The 16,325-nt window shown below is 39.4% G+C and overlaps 1 protein-coding gene across 1 annotated transcript in view; it reads left to right on the forward strand.

Annotated features, from left to right (window-relative positions):
- The window catches only part of MYOM2 (myomesin 2), a 76,242-nt gene that overhangs the window by 12,685 nt on the left and 47,232 nt on the right, over window positions 1–16,325 (forward strand). Inside the window, exons 8-12 of the mRNA XM_058020130.1 lie at window positions 8,241–8,329; window positions 8,410–8,460; window positions 8,739–8,903; window positions 13,907–14,068; window positions 15,962–16,103. Of these exons, the coding sequence (XP_057876113.1) occupies window positions 8,241–8,329; window positions 8,410–8,460; window positions 8,739–8,903; window positions 13,907–14,068; window positions 15,962–16,103 (609 nt within the window). The remainder of the gene's footprint in view (window positions 1–8,240; window positions 8,330–8,409; window positions 8,461–8,738; window positions 8,904–13,906; window positions 14,069–15,961; window positions 16,104–16,325) is intronic.

The following is a 16,325-nucleotide window of genomic DNA, read 5'->3' on the forward strand; positions in this document are numbered from 1 at the left end:
GTCATGTAGGCACAACCAGCTTTGGGAGTGTGCAGACCCAGCTGTATTTCAGGCAAGTTCAGACATACCACAGAGTCATTTATGGGCACCCACTCAGGTTTCCCCACCCGTGTCTGCTAGTCCCAGACCTGTATGTCCTCATGCAGACTCCCTCACATTCAGCCAAGCTGCCACCTTCAGAAACTCTTGCTCCATTTCTCTTTCATTCTGTCTGGCAGTGTGGTCTTTTTGCCACCTAAAGATTCCTAGCTGCTCTCCCACAGATTTCCCTTCTACACTTAATACTGAGGGATGGTTATGATTTATAGACCTTATTAAATTAAAATTTCTAATTAATTTTTTTCTTTGTTACTAATTCATTTTATTACAAAACTTGATAATCAGCTGTATTTTCTGTCCTAAAAACACAGAAGATGGACATGCAGGAAATGGAAGAAAATTTTGTTAGAGCATAATTAAGCATATCTTGCATTGAAAGAAATAGATGGATAGATAATGCTTAAAATTATAAGTTATTAATGCTTTTATACAAACATATAGATTAATTCTGTATCTTCCATTAATATCTTTGTGCACCTACATTTTGTATTTTATGAATAATTTGTTTCTCTGGGAGGTGGAGCCATCAGGAGTTTCTTCCTATCCACTTCTGTGCTCTTCTCAGCTGTTCATACTAAAGTGCTGAGCTGAATGTAATCTTATCCACAGTCGCTCAGAACGGCCTTGGAATTTCTTGGCTACTTTTCTAGCACTTCAGCGAAGCCCAGGGAGTGAACTTTTTCCTTCTGATGCAAGTGTGTTATTTATTCCTGTGAGTATTCCCTGAGCCCAGTGGAAACATTCTTGAGGCACCAAAACCTTACCGTCACCTTGTTGTCTTAAAGTAGTAACTGGACACAATTTCATCCCTCCCATTTGCTGTTCCCCAGAACCTATAAGCCTATACAGTAACCAGATAATTTTCATTTCTCAGTCTCATATTTTTTATGATGCTATGTTCTCACATTTTTTGCATGCATTCAGAGCTATCATGATCATATAGTAATTCTTTCTTGCTCTTTTTAAACTTCTTCAAATTGGAGTGTGAGCTCAAGATCTCCCTTGAGCAGTGAAGAAAAGGAGTTTAGAGTTTAATTCTGTTCTTTGCAGATCTCATAATGATTGCAGAAGTGATATGCACTGGGGTAGTGGTTCATCCCATCTTTCAGCTCACATCTGATAGGTTATTAGGAGGAGACTGTGAGGAATACCTGGAGGGAAAGCTCCTGGTAGTTCAAATAAATCATACGTGTCTGAGAATATGTGGGTTTGTTTAAAATGTATTTTTTTATCTCACATAATTTAACTATGGATAGGCACATAGTAAAAGAAAAGATTTCTGTATCAGTGGTAGTCAAAATGAGGGCGGCCATTGCTTTATGAAATAGCTGAAAAATATTTTCTTAGTGAATGTCTTAGAAATTCAAAGTTGTAACATTTTAAACTTCTTGTTCGCTAATACTTGTTTAGCAACAGAGTTGGGCTTTTGTGTTTGTTTACTGTGAAGACTTATTAAATGGATCACCTGGTTTTATTTAGCTGTGATTGACTGTGTTATACTCCCAGCTACATTGGCTGGTGTGTAGAGAAGACAACAGGATGCTCCTCCCTGGGGGCATTCCTGACTCCCACCCCTCAGCGAGCAGGAGGATGAGCTGAGCTGGGCAGGGAACATTACACATTCCAGGGCACTGCCAGTGTGGTGTGGCCACACTGATTCGTATATACAACTAATTCATATATACACAGGTTCATATATATATACGGCTCAAGGTCTGACAGCATTTTGCCTTTCCTTAGGCCCCTCTCCCTTTCCTTGAAGTCCCAGCCCAAGCAGTGGCAGAGGAGCAGGTTTGGAGTTGTTGCAGCAGCAGCAGCGTGTGGCAGAGCTGGCAGAGTGCAGTGTGACTCCTGCCTGCAGCAGACAGAGCCGCCAGAGTGCAGAGTAATGCAGTGTGACTCCTGCCTGCAGCAGGCAAAGTGCGGTGTGACTGCTGCTGGCACAGGCAGGGCCTGCAGAGTGCAGTGTATTGCAGGTAACTCCTGCCTGCAGAGTGCACTGTAACTCTACCGGCACAGGCAGGGCCTGCAGAGTGCAGTGTAATGCAGTGTAACTCCAGCCTGCAGAGTGCAGTGTATTGCAGTGTAACTCCAGCCTGCAGAGTGCACTGTAACTCTGCCGGCACAGGCAGGGCCTGCAGAGTGCACTGTAACTCTGCCGGCACGGGCAGGGCCTGCAGAGTGCACTGTATTGCAGTGTAACTCCAGCCTGCAGAGTGCACTGTAACTCTGCCGGCACGGGCAGGGCCTGCAGAGTGCACTGTAATGCAGTGTAACTCCAGCCTGCAGAGTGCACTGTAACTCTGCCGGCACAGGCAGGGCCAGCCTCTCTCTGCTCCGGCGCCCCCGCACTCAGCATTACCCGCGCCGCCTCAAAAAAGGAATGCTTAAAAATTGAATGAACCTTCTCTTCTAGCTGTTCTCATTTAACAAATGACCCTGTGCGGTCAGTAGAGTGCTATTTTAGTTTGATTAGGCACGAAAGGCTTGAGATGATTTAATCGGGAGAGCTGGAGAGCGCGGCGCGCCCTTTCTCCGCCGGAGGGGGAGCAGGGCAGGGCAGAGGTGCTGAGACAAGGGCGATCCTCCGGCAGAGCCCGCAGAGCCTTTGGCTGTGCCGGGTGGGTGGGCGACACACTGCAGCTCCCTGGGGTTGGCAGGAATGCAGTATCAGTGGCTGTACAGGCAGCAAAATGGTGTACTGCTCTCCTTTCCTTGCTGAAAGGCAAACAGCCCCCAAATCCGTGATCTGCTGGTTTGTCAGTCACTGTCCCCTATAAGCTGCTGTAGCTGGGGGCTTCAGGAAATGGGGAAATGAGGTCCCTCTTCCCTAAACATGAAATCCAACCAAACAAAAAGAATCAGTCAGATTCATTCTGACTGGAGAATCAGGGCAGGATATGGCAATTCTGCAGAGTGTTTCCACAATTGATGTCACATAGCACTGAAAATTTTGTCATTTGAATTCAAAGAAGTAATTTTTAACTCTGTAATTTAGTCCGTACTGCTTCGTGTTCCTTACATGCACTGAATTGTGTTCTAATTCAGGCAAAGATGCTATTTCACTCTTAACTCTTGTGTTTAAATGTACACTAGGCAGTTGGATGAATATATGCATTTTAAATAGATATATCTGCCTGGGGAATATTCCCCACACAAGTATTAGCACTTCAGAACCTCATGTGGATTCAGAGCAATTTAATATTTGCAAAAAAGTATTAGTACCTTGGGACAGATACAGTTCTGCAGTCACATTTTATGCTATCTAAATGTACTCTATGCATATTTTATCTGACCTTTGTAAAGGCTGAAAAACACATTCTCCATCATAAAACAAGAATAACTGTTAGACCACACCTTGCCTCCTGAGTACTACAAATGTAGATTCTAGCAGGTCTTGACTCAGTGCACTTTACAGTGCAATTTAGGAAATCTAAGATTTTTTTAGCATACAAGGAAATAGATAATTTCCAGGATAATCCTCTATCTGAGCATTATCTGGCACAAAAGAAAAGTCAGAACATTATGTAACTTACCATCCTGTCCAACTTTCTTCATAGTGAATATGAAACAAAAGTGCTGTCTAGCTCCTAGCCACTAAAACCCTACATTTCCAATGTAAGATTTAAAGGGGTCTCAGTGAGTGCTAGGCTGTCTAAGATTATTTCTCTTCTGGACAGTCAGAGGAGTGATCGTAGCAAAGACATATAAATTGCTTTCAAAGCAGTAAGCTACAGAAAATGGGTAGAGTTGTTTTGACCTCTTAAATAGCAAGAAGTGCCTGGCCTGTGGAATTATGTGTTTGTAATAACTGTAAGAGCCTCCTTTCTTTTTATAAGAAAAAAAAAAACAAAGGATGCTGTAAGAATGTGGTCAGCTATTTGGTCAGTTACTTCTAATGTTCTTCCTGAGAAAATTAATTATAACTCTATCACTAACTTTTGTGAAATATTTACTTTAAATTTTGAGCTTCATTAGGCTAAAGATATGACCCTTTTATGAATCTCCTGTCTGTTCTAGAGACATTTAAGATTATATTCTGTTTTCTCTACCTTGGACACCATCACAAACAGAGCTCATCAAAAGATGTGTTTTGCTGTTTCTTAGGAGAGCAAAACTATGGGGAGAGGATTTAGATGAGCAGAGATATATATCCATTTGAAAGGTTAATCAGATATCTGCCATTCTTCTTCTTCATTTTTGGGAGACAACTTTGCAGTTCTTACACCTTTATATTTATGACACTTTGAGTGGTTTAGCACAGTTTGGGACCCCAAGTTAGTCCACAGTACATGTTTCTTTATTTTCTGGATTACTTTTAGGCCACCTGTTTTTTAAAAATAAGTCTCTCTTTAGATCCTAGGTCCTGTGTAATTCTTACAGATATTGGTCCCTATTTAACAATTTTATCTGGTGTTCTACTGGAAAATGAAGTCAACACTGAGAGCAGATGATGACTGGTTTAAAGTGAAATTTAATCAGAGTTAACCACAGTCAAGCCATGCTGTTTTTTTATCTTTGTTGTCAGCACTCTATAGGAACAACAAAATGTTAGAGAGCCGTTAAGTTGGATTTAAGAGAAGTGAAGCAGCCTGAAGTAATGCTTTGTTTATGTGAGGAAATGGCCTAGTGCAGCAGTGCTGGTGAAATGTTCATCACTCGTTTATGAGCTGGGTGCTCATAAATGTGTGCTGTCTAAAGCATGCCCAGGTCAGCACACACAGGATGGCTCTCCCAGCAGTGTCCTGCCAGGACAGGTCAGTGTGCACCATCCTTTGGGAGGGTCTGGCTCATCCAGGGGAAACCTGGGCTTGCAGGTGGTAGGAGGACACTGTGCACCTCTGTGGGTCTTTGGCAGGATGTGGGTTGGGCTGTGGCTTGAAGGGCAGGAAGCCTTTGCAGGGCAGGTACCTGGGGACAAGGACTGCAGGGCATGCTGTGACATATTCCTGCCACCAGTGCCTAGGAAATGCACTCCTGGGCTCTGCCTGCACAGCAAATTAAAGACATGCTCTGCCACAGTGACCTCCTGGTGTGAGATAGACTCATTTTCTCACCCTTCAGGACAGGGCTGCCAGACATCCAGACTGCTTTCTGGAAGAGGTCCTTCACTGTCTCCTGAGCTGTGTGTGGGAATCCTTTTGGTGAGCTGGAGCACACCAAGGCTTGGCAAGGCGTGTTTAAAGCATCAACATAAGGGCAATCAAGATCCAGTTTCTGGGGATGAATGCTGTTTAATTTGCTAATTTGTAATATATGTTATTAAATATACTACCTACTATATTTACACTATTTACTGTATGTTCTAAATGTATAGATTCTTAAGTTAGTGATATAGCAGAGTGACAAAAATGACTTAAAGCTACAGAACAGTTAATTCTGCAATGCCCCTTGTAAGAAATTTTTGAGCTTCTTCATTTGTTGTTAACTTGCTATAGTAAGATACTGTACGAGGCTGTGATAAATGCACGGACTATGCACATTTCAGTATAGAGGCATAACATGCCTTAGGAAATTGTCCTTTACTGCAGTTTTATATTACTTTTTGGCATTTTATTACACAAGTGTTAAGCAGTGTGAAACTGGGATAGTGAAAAAATGTTCTGCTTTTAAAAATTCATTGCGAAGAAGTGCTGTCGAGTCTGACATCTCTCAAACAAGTCCAGAATCAGTTAAGCTTTATATAGCTCTGGGAACAGGTATTGTAATTTCCTTAAAATCCTTCATGGAAGCAAACTGTTAAATAACATCCAGCTCAGAGAATGGTGATGAATGAGATGACATCCAGCTGGTGCCAGTCACAAGTGGTGATCCCCAATGCTCAGTGCTGGAGCAAGAATTCTGATACTGTCATCAGTGATGTGGATGAGGGGAACAGGTGCAGCCTCAGTCTCTCTGCAGATGTCACCAAGTTGGGTGGGAGTGCTTATCTGTTGGAGGGTGGGAGGGGTCTGCAGAGGGATCTGGACAGGCTGGATCAATGGGCTGAGGCCAGCTGTGTGTGGTTCAACAAGGCAAAATTATGAATCCTGCCCTTGGACCAAAACAACCCCAAGCAAGCTACAAGTTGGGCACAGAGTGTCTGGAAAGCTGCCCAGTGGAAAAGGACCTGGGATGCTGGTTGACAGCAGCTGAACATGAGCCAGAGTGTGCCCAGATGGCCAGGAGGGCGAATGGCCATCCTGGTATGAGCAACAGTGTGGGCAGCAGGAGCAGGGCAGGGATTGGCTCCCTGTACTTGGCACTGCTGAGGCCACACCTGGAGTCCTGTGTTCAGTTCTGGGCCCCTCGCTGCAAGAAGAACACTGAAGTGCTGCAGTGTGTCCAGAGAAAGGCAATGGAGCTGGTGAAGGGTCTGGAACACAAGTCCTGTGAGGAGCAGCTGAGGGAAGTGGGGGTGTTTAGCCTGCAGAAAAAACGTGGCTCAGAGGGACCTTATTGCTCCTACAACTGCCTCAGAGGAGGTTGTTTCCAGGTGGGGCCAGGCTCTTTGCCCAAGTAACAAGTGACAAGACAAGAGAAAATTGCCTCAACTGCACCAGGGAGGTTTAGTTTTTAGATATTAAGAAAAATTTCTTTACTGAAAGGGTTGCCAAGCGTTGGACCAGGCTGCTCAGGTTGAGTCCCCATTCCTGGAAGTTTTCAAAAATCCTGCAGCTCTGGCCCATGAAGTCATGGTTTAATGGTTTAACATGGTGGTAGTGCTGGGTTGACAGTTGGAGTTGATGATCTTAGAGGTCTTTTCCAAACTTAACAATTCTATGATTTCAATTCTTTTAAATTGATTTTCAGTCTCACTATGACTGTCCAGACTGTACTAGGGTTTCCTACCCAACTGCAGGCTTTTTGGTTAAGACTGTAGTCTAGTCTTAGGACTTACTCTTATGTCTTTGATAATTAATGGTATGATAGACTTTGCAATTGATTTCTTGATTTTGTGAAATATGTGGCTGTAGGGTTGCCTCCAGGAGGAGCTGTTAGACCTGTAAATTTAGAGATAAATTGCAATTTAACGGGATTTTCATCTAGTTGTGCTTTAGCCATCACAGTACTGATAGTACCATTTTATGATATGACACTGTCCAGAACATATGCAAGAAGTGAAAAATAGGTGTCTGATGTCTCTGTGACAGCTGCTATATACTCCAAAATTGGCATCCTGTTTTGCAATTTCCATAAAACCCCCTCACATATTCCTTTTCCCGCATCTGGGATACATGACCTTTTAGAGGGCAAGTACGATCAGAATTTCATCACTTGGCAGTTTCCAAGAAGACACAAATTTGTTCTTCTGAGAAGAAACTAAATGGATGCATTCACACTATTGTATCTCCTAATTGAAAACTTTTGAGTGGCCTCCATTAAATTTATTACTAAATAAACTATTCATGATGGACTCCATTTTAAATAAGAGAAGAACTGGGGCATCAAGGTTTGTACCTATACCTTAACTGGTCATATATGTGCTCATGGAACTTCAAGGAAGGTTGTATTAAGTGAGACAATCTGTCAGTGTTTTGTACCAAGTAATTATTTTTTGCTTTATATTTGTTTGTACTGTCCGTGCATAATGAATTTTTTTCTCACTAAAATATCAAACAAACCAAACCATATATGCACATAAACAATTTTGAGCAGTGTTCCTGAGTTTTTATCATTTTCCTGGATTGAGATATAAGAGAGCAAAAAATACCAGTGTCTGCCAGATGGGAATAGCCACAGAAGGCACAATTTTAGCAAGAATGACATGTACTTTTATTCTATGTCTCTTTTCTAAAATATGGCAGAAAGGCAAGATGGATTAAAGAAGGTTACATACAGAAAGGGAATAGTCAGACTGGCATTGTCCAGCTATCTCCTTTTGATCATTCTCTAAAGGTCATTTCCAGTTTGCTAAATTTAATGCAGCCTGCACACTAAACTGAGGTAAAACTGCAGTTAAAAACAGTTGCAGCTTCCTGATTGTCTTTCATGGATTTCTTGCACTGTGTAGACAGCAAAGAGCTTTCTACACTTTCCCTACCAGTAAAGAGCTTTATACACTTTCCTGATGGTTGACATAGTTTAGCTTGTCATATCAAGCATTAAGAGAATTTTTCTTTGCATAAAGAGACATCTGTTTTTCTCCTTCCCCTTTTCAGAGCTGACTTTGATGATTCTGCAACCTATTCAGCAGTTGCAACAAACGTCCACGGTCAGGCATCAACTAATTGTGCTGTGATTGTGCGAAGTAAGTCCTACTTCATATTTAGAACAATAAATAAATATAATGCTCATGTCATTGAATGTTTCTTCTATGTTTATTCATAGGGTTCAGAGAGGAGGAAGAGCCTCACCCAGCTGCGCTAATGCCCTTCCACTGTAAGCCTTTTTTTTCTATTTGCTTAGATAATTTATGTCCTCTTGTCAGGGCAATGTTTTACAGATGAGAAAACTGGATACAACTTGCTTCTTCTGACTTTGCTTTCTAAGCATTGAGTTACAGTAGGAGCTGTCCAGATACTCCTGTTTTCCTGGTTAAATTTCTAGATCAGCATACAATATAACAGAAAACTCCATCTCCTGCTCAGATCAGACGCTAATCTGTGCCAAGTACAATTTACTCGTACTCAAGAACCCTTTCATTTTCTCATGCATAGTGCCCCTGTCACATGATGTTTGCTTCACCCACATTGATGTCCAGTTTCTGGAGAAGTTTGGAGTCACTTTTGCAACTGAAGGTGAAACACTGACCTTGAAGTGTTCTATGTTGATCACTCCGGAGTTGAAAAGGCTACGACCTCGTGCTGAGTGGTATAGAGATGGTAAGTTATTACACTGGATAGAATCTACCTGAAAAATGCTGGAGGAGACATTGAGGATGCAGGTGAGGTTTAGAGCGTTATATTCTCAGAATTAAATTTGGGATAGAGAAAAAAACATCTCTAGTTAGAATTTATAGTCCTGCACTCTCAATTAAGTGACTTGGTCAACATTTTTTTGAGCACACATTAATAGCAGCAGGAGGTAACCTCATATTGTGATAGTACAATAGTTAGAACATTTACTTGGAAGAGATCCAAAGCCAGTTCTTAGATTTCAAAATGACTCATAGTTGAATACTGTGACCACTGAGCTGAAGGGTACTCACAGGGCAGTAAATTAAAGTTTGAAGTACTGAGGTATGGCTCTCCACTTTAGTCTTGCTCCAGCATTTATTGTGAATTTTATGTTAAAATCATGTTAAATCAGTTAGGCAATACTTATAGAAGTCAGGCCTGATACACATATGTTTGCTCTGCTTTTTATGTGCCATGTTAATGGGTTTCTTCCTTGTCTCTTTTGTCTGTGAAAACCTTTGTCATGCCAGGTGAAACAGTCTTACCTTGAAGCACTCAGAACAACATTGCTAAACTTATCATATACTGGGGTGACTGGTACACAAACCCTGGATGAGTACTGTTTGTTCACTGCAGCAAAGAAGGGTTTTGAAATATAAAATTAGCTACTTAGAGCTTAGGATAGCAGCCTGTTGTCGATATTTAACCCACCACTTTTCACCAACCACAACCTGTGTAGGATTGTAAAATAATTATTCTACCTGAAGATTTAAGGAAAGCCTTGGCTATTTTTGAGTGGTTAGACCTTCCCCTAGATGGACCACATTTGAGAATGGTGGACTTCCAAGACTGGTGTTCAGATTGGTCCCCAAAAAATTGGCAGAAATTTCCATAGTGGATAAAATGTGATGAATAAACTAAGAAATTACAGTAAGATTAATAAGGCAGTCAAGAAAATTCAAGATTACAAAAATCAGAAGAAGAACCATTTTGTTACTGCTTTTTGTGCCTTTTGTTTCATGTACATTATGGTTTTACACAGATTCACATCTGACTCTTCAGGGAAAAACTGTTACTGAATTTTTCATTCCTATTTTTCTATCATTGTGGATACTTCCTTGTGATGAGCTCTTAGATGTCACTAAAGTAAAAAATATGAGATAATGAAAATTACTTTTTCTGTTTGAATAACCTAAAATCTAAGGCTGATACTTTAATTCAGATTCTGTTCCTACTGAAAGATACAGGAATTTTGCTATATGCTTCAGGATTTTTAAAAAAAAATCTCTTACTTCACTCTCAGATGAACCATCAGATGATGGTTCATCATTTTCGAGGGTACCTTTGCTTTGTGTCTTACTGGGTGCAGTTTCACAAAGTGCCAAATCTCTCAAATTCTAGATCTGAAACTTCAGCTAAGAAGAACTTCTAATTTTCAAGGAATGCGTAGTACTGTTCCACTTTTCATTGGACATGAAATTTTCTTGCCCTATGAACCAAAGCTCATGACTCTTTTTCTTTGATCTTTCATAATGACAAGATAATTCCTTGGTATGTAACAGTACTATGGTCTTTTTTTCTCCCCTTATTTAACTTAATAAGTCCTTATTTGTGAAAACTTGAGATGAAAACTTGTTCTGTTTTAAGCCAATAGATTTTTGGTAGGGAGTCAGATAGGTGTTCATCCCATTATTCTACTTCTGTGAAATAAGATGTTACATACAAGCTCAGATTTTTCCTTCATTCCAAGTACGTGGATCACAATATTTTCAAGAGGTATACAGATGCATTAACTGGCAGAACTTTTTCCAAAACTCAGCAGGAATTCATGCATTACAAACCTTTGTTATGTGCTACAGTTCCTTGTGTTGAGTCCCTTGAGAGCTGGAAGCAATGCATAAATATGAGCAATGAGAAGTTAATAACTTGTCCAACCTCATGTGCTTATGACATTCTGGTTCTTTAGAGAGATAATATTTAATTCTGCTCTTGCATTAAGACTGTATTCTGTTGAATTATGAGTGGGTCTTGAGTCTTCGAAGAGACAGGAGCCGTTGTTGTGAAGTTGTTTATTGCATGAATACAGCAGCCTCGAAGGCGAAGAGTTGAGAGTATCCAGGTCTGTGCTAAAAGCTTTCTGGCATGGAGTCCCGATGTTCCAAGCAGAAGCAGCAGAAGCAGTAGCAGTTAGCAGAAGTTACTGCCACCTCGTTTGCATCCCAATACAGGGGGATTTTATTCATGAATCATCCAATCGGCTGAAAACACGATTCTAAAGCATTCTTCCTACACCTATCCGACCTTAATTCTAATGTGTGGAAGTAGTGTCAATTCTTACACAAAATCTGTGCACGTAGTTCTGTCTGTTCATGCAAATCTGTTCTATCTAGAAATGCAAGCAAAGTTCTGCTATGTTTTCCTTATGTCTGGAGCTAAATTAATTTTCTGAAAGGTAACACTTCTGAACTTTAAAGTAGGCTTCAGGGCTTTTTACTAGCTAGCACAGTCTCGTAAGGCACTTAAGATATGTTTCTACTCACTTAAAACTGAAACTTACACTCCTACTTCATGTCTGTGTGGTTTAATATATTCCAGTTTTTCTAAAGGTTCCAATTCAATCACTGCCCTCCTTTCTCTCTCTGAGGGACTCAGAGAGGCTTCTGTTTCATGCATTCTAACAGTACTCTTCCTAAAATTTTTCAGTTTGTGTTAATCAAATAATAGCAACTAAAGCCCTGAGATGGATATGTATGATTTACTTATAATTATACACAGGAGAGGTATGTGTTTATCTAGTATAAATAATGTTCACACTAGTGAGCCTTACTGAGGGTATCTAGTAGACTCCTAGGGGCATATAAGTCAGCTCAGTGAAATCCTCTGAATTGATTTAGGATTTCACAAACATGAATATGATGTCTATTATTCATGGCCCACTTAGAACAATTTAGGATACTGAAAGAACCAGTCAAGATACTGAAAGAACAAAATCAAAATAATGCCTCAGGAATGTATATCTAATCTGGACATGACTTCAGCTGATAATAGGAATTTTCCATTATTGATCTCTAACGTAATATAAACGCTATAAAGCTTTGTGTACCAGCATTCTGCAGCCATTTATATTGTAATCTAGAATAAAATAATTGATTTCAGAAGGAAAAATCATGGAGTGAAGAATCTAGCTAAAATTTCAGCAGAACAAAAAAATAAATGATGAAAATAAATTTCAGTATATAGTAGTTGCCCGCTCTTTGTATGAATTTTAATCAAAGTCATGTATTAGGAAAATTATCTTACATATTTTAAACAGCCTCTGAGGTTTGAGACACACTATTTCTGAGGATTAGTCTTCTGCAAGTAAATTCTGGGAAAAATAACAGAGCACAACACATGAATAGACTGTGAAGAGTGAGAACTTGTATTTGTGATATTATTATGGCAATGGCAGGCTTATGGATACTTGTTCTATTAGAACTTTTAAATATGTCCAAACTTTATTCTAATTGTCTTGCCTACAAAGTCATTCATCCAGACTGCATTAAAAAAAGCAGGCTTCTGCTAATTTCTGGTGAATCTTTGGCCTTGTGTGGGGAAGAGAAGTTTTTCTGCCCTTACCAAACACAACTGCCTCCTCAATTTCTGCTATCAGGTACACTTAAAGAATGGAAATGGGTCATTCTGGCCTTAGTAGCATTACAGGCTTGCCTATATTTCTATATACTCAAACAATGGTGGCTACCAATCCGCTGAAGCTTTGAGTCTAAATAAGTGACCAGCTTTTCAGAGATGCTGGTTAATCAATATTTTTATGCTTAGGATTTTCTGCAGAGCTCGTGCATTGGTTAAAGTTTCTAGATGAAGATATTTTCTGATTTAATTTAAAGTACATCATGTCTCTCTACACAAGTCTCAGTACCATTGTGGCAGGCATGACAGAAAGGGGACACTCAGGTTTTCTGGATAAGGATCTCATGGGAAGGAACGTGATGGAATTTAGTTTGTGTGCTTCTCATAAAACCACTACATGCTTAGCTGATTATGCAATCTACTGCTGCAAGATTAAGTAGCTTGTGTCTTGCACATACTTTGTTATTGAAATGTGTGTCATGTTTTATACCTGCTTATGAAACTCAGCTGGTAGGTGAGAGCACTGATTCCTTTGCAAATGTTTGAGTGTCAGCTCCAAAATCTATTTAAGCTATAGAATAATGAACATTCATAGATATTCAGATCTTTTAAATACAGTTCTGCTGCATTGATTACAATAAATTTGTATGTGATTGGCCTTAGGGAGTTAAAAAATCAAAAATAATCCAATCAGTTATTTAAAAGGATGACATGATATGCTAGGCCCCTTGCCTAGCATAAAGCATCCTGTTCACTTTTTCCTCTGGTTTTACTAGGTAATCAGATTAATGTGCATTAATCATGGGTCACCACCTCTCACCTTTGAGAGGTTTAAATTTAATTTAATTCAATGCTTAACAGGCATGCCTTGAAGATCAAAGTTTGGTGTATATTTATAGCAGTTTTCAGATTAAATTGAAATCTATTTTTTTAAATTTGGAAGAAAAAATTGAGTAAACTGGAATTTGACCTGAACAGCAAGCAAAACTTATTAAAAATGAAACAAGGTCCCACCCTGCATTCATTATATGGTATGGCAGGTTTTCATGTTAGTATTTCTAAATGTGAGTAACATTTTTGTCTCTTAGTGTATTCAAAAGAATAGTGATAGAAATTTTGTGGTTGGCACTGCACAGTATATTACTAGACCTCATGTTCTCTAAAAGTCACTGATCAAATAATTTTAGAGAGATGCAACTTACTCTCTGTAGAGTTTCCATGGCATCCAAAGCACTATAATTCTGAATAAAACTGGCATAAATATTAGTTGGCAGAGAACTGCACTAGGATGCAGGTTGCACTAGGATGAAGGTTGTTCTAGCAGCACAGTAACGTGTCTGATGGGTCTTCTCTTCCAGATGTGCTGCTAAAGGACTCTAAGTGGACACAGCTGTATTTTGGAGAAGGCCAGGCAGCTCTTTCCTTTTCTCATCTGAACAAAGATGATGAAGGTTTATACACCCTGCGCATGGTTTCAAGAGGTGGAATCAGTGAATGCAGTGCATTCCTGTTTGTAAGAGGTAAACTTCTAATCTGGTTCTTGAGGAGAAATTAAAAAACATTATGCAGTTTAGTGTTATGAAAAAGACCCGTGTAATAACTGAAGTATGAAAGAAATTTAGCCCGGTGAAATTTCATAGTAATTTCATTTGTATATAGTAGTCTGTACTAAAAACCAGTCACCTCACATGAATGGGGAGCTTCAAGAGGAGCATGCTCCTGATGACATGTTGTTTCCTGGAGAATCAGTACTTGTGAAGAAACAACTCATTTCTTTATTTTTCACCTCCTTTCCTGGTAGGAAATAAACATCTTTGCATACAATCAGTTCTCACTGTAATGGTTTTGGCTTTAGAGATTAGACATTGGGAATGAGCCTTGTTGGGCATTCTTGTATCTTGTGCCTGGTCTTAGGGATACGTGTAGGAGAAAGCCAAAGAAATATTCCCACCACTATACCAGTCATAGTCATGTCATTAACCAGTAAGAAACTAGCTGACTGAAGAAATACAGTTTTCAAAAGAGACAGATAAAAAGAGGTAAACGTATTAAAATAGAATAAAGGTTAGAATTTTTCATCACATTTCCATGCACAGCTCTCAGTGAAGTAAAAATGAACTTCTACATGTACCTGTGAGCAGGACTTAGTATTCAATTTTATATTTTTTTATATTGAAAGATAAAAATATTTCTGGTTGAGCAGTTCTTTCACTCTCTTAAATACATTGGACAACATCCTTGATGTGGGCAAACTAGAACTGCCCCACTGAGGCCACTGTAGCTGTATTAATTTTAAACCTTGTTCTTCTTGGAAACATATTAGAGCATATGTGCCTTGTGAGAGTGTCATCCAGACAGTTTGTGTGGGGTACAGGTAGTGAATGTCTTTTTCAGAGGTCTGAAATCCAACTGCCTCACTGGAGTATTGCAAGGGCTTCATCAGCTTTGCAGTATGTCTTGAACAAGCCACTCTGGCATCCTGATCTCATTAGGAAAATGAGATCAATTTGCTAAAGCTATTTCTGTCCAGGTTACATTCCACAAAATACATTATTCTGGTGAAAAACACCCACTAATAGATAAAAAAATTTTCTTAGAAGTTTTTGTTGTAGTGATGGCTAAATTTTAGGCATCTCTCTTGTCTATTTTATACTATATGTGACGCCTTTGCATGCCCAGGACCCTGGCCTTGTGCCATGTCCTCTGGAGTCTCTAGTGTTGTCTGTTGGCCATTCTCTTGCCTTTTTTCATAAGGGCTGTGATCTAATACTGAGCATAAACTAATTCACAACTGATTTGGTTTAGACTCTATAAATTTAGACTCTCTACAGGGTATTTTTTTGTTATAGAAATCTTCCTTTGAAGGGAGAGAACTTTACCTGTTAAGAGATTTCGTTAGGAGTTGTGGGTCCAGATTAGTCAATATCTCTCAAAATGAAGCCACAAAAAGGTATCTTAAAGGTGGTATTTAGGACTATAAAAAAACATTGCATTATAAATGTTCCAAGAGTTTGCAAATTTTTCATTCTTAAAGAGATTTTTTTTCCTAATCTGCATGTTTTTTATTGAGTACCTTGGTCTGATTGGTAACACACTGAGTCACAGCTTTCAGTGTGACAGAGCATCAAAAACACATGGGTGGGTTAAGCTTTTAATTCTCATGAAAAACAAGATGTTTTTGGTTCCTATAAAGCTTTTCTGTTCTCAAAAATATCCTTGAACATTTTGTCTGTATAAGAATATAGACATTATGGTTCTGAATCATTTTTGCAGCGAATTAGTACATCATGAAATGTTTGGGCTTCCATTCATATAAACAAGTAGCACAATGAACTGAAAATATTCTCTTTGACTTTTTGATGTGTATCAGGGGAGTTGAAGTCAAAACCAATTTATTTTAATTTGTGGTCCAGATGCTGATGCATTGATCGCAGGAGCACCAGGGGCACCAATGGATGTTAAATGCCATGATGCTAACAGAGACTATGTTATTGTTACCTGGAAACCACCGAATACAACCAGTGAGAGCCCTGTTATTGGATATTTTGTTGACAAGTATGTAAATATTAGCATTTATTTGATTTTGTTAATTGCCAGAAATATGTATATACTGAAGAGAAAAAAATACCATTATATCCTTTCAATGTGTGTGTTCTCTGGATGTATTTTTACAGACACTTGGCACTGAAACTCAGTTACACACTGTGTTAAATTACGAGATTGTTCCCTGGCAAACTTTTGGCCCAGATGATTTAGTACTTTCACAGGCAATTCTGG

The sequence above is a fragment of the Melospiza georgiana genome, chromosome 3 (assembly GCF_028018845.1).
Source record: "Melospiza georgiana isolate bMelGeo1 chromosome 3, bMelGeo1.pri, whole genome shotgun sequence".
NCBI classification, from domain to species: domain Eukaryota; kingdom Metazoa; phylum Chordata; class Aves; order Passeriformes; family Passerellidae; genus Melospiza; species Melospiza georgiana.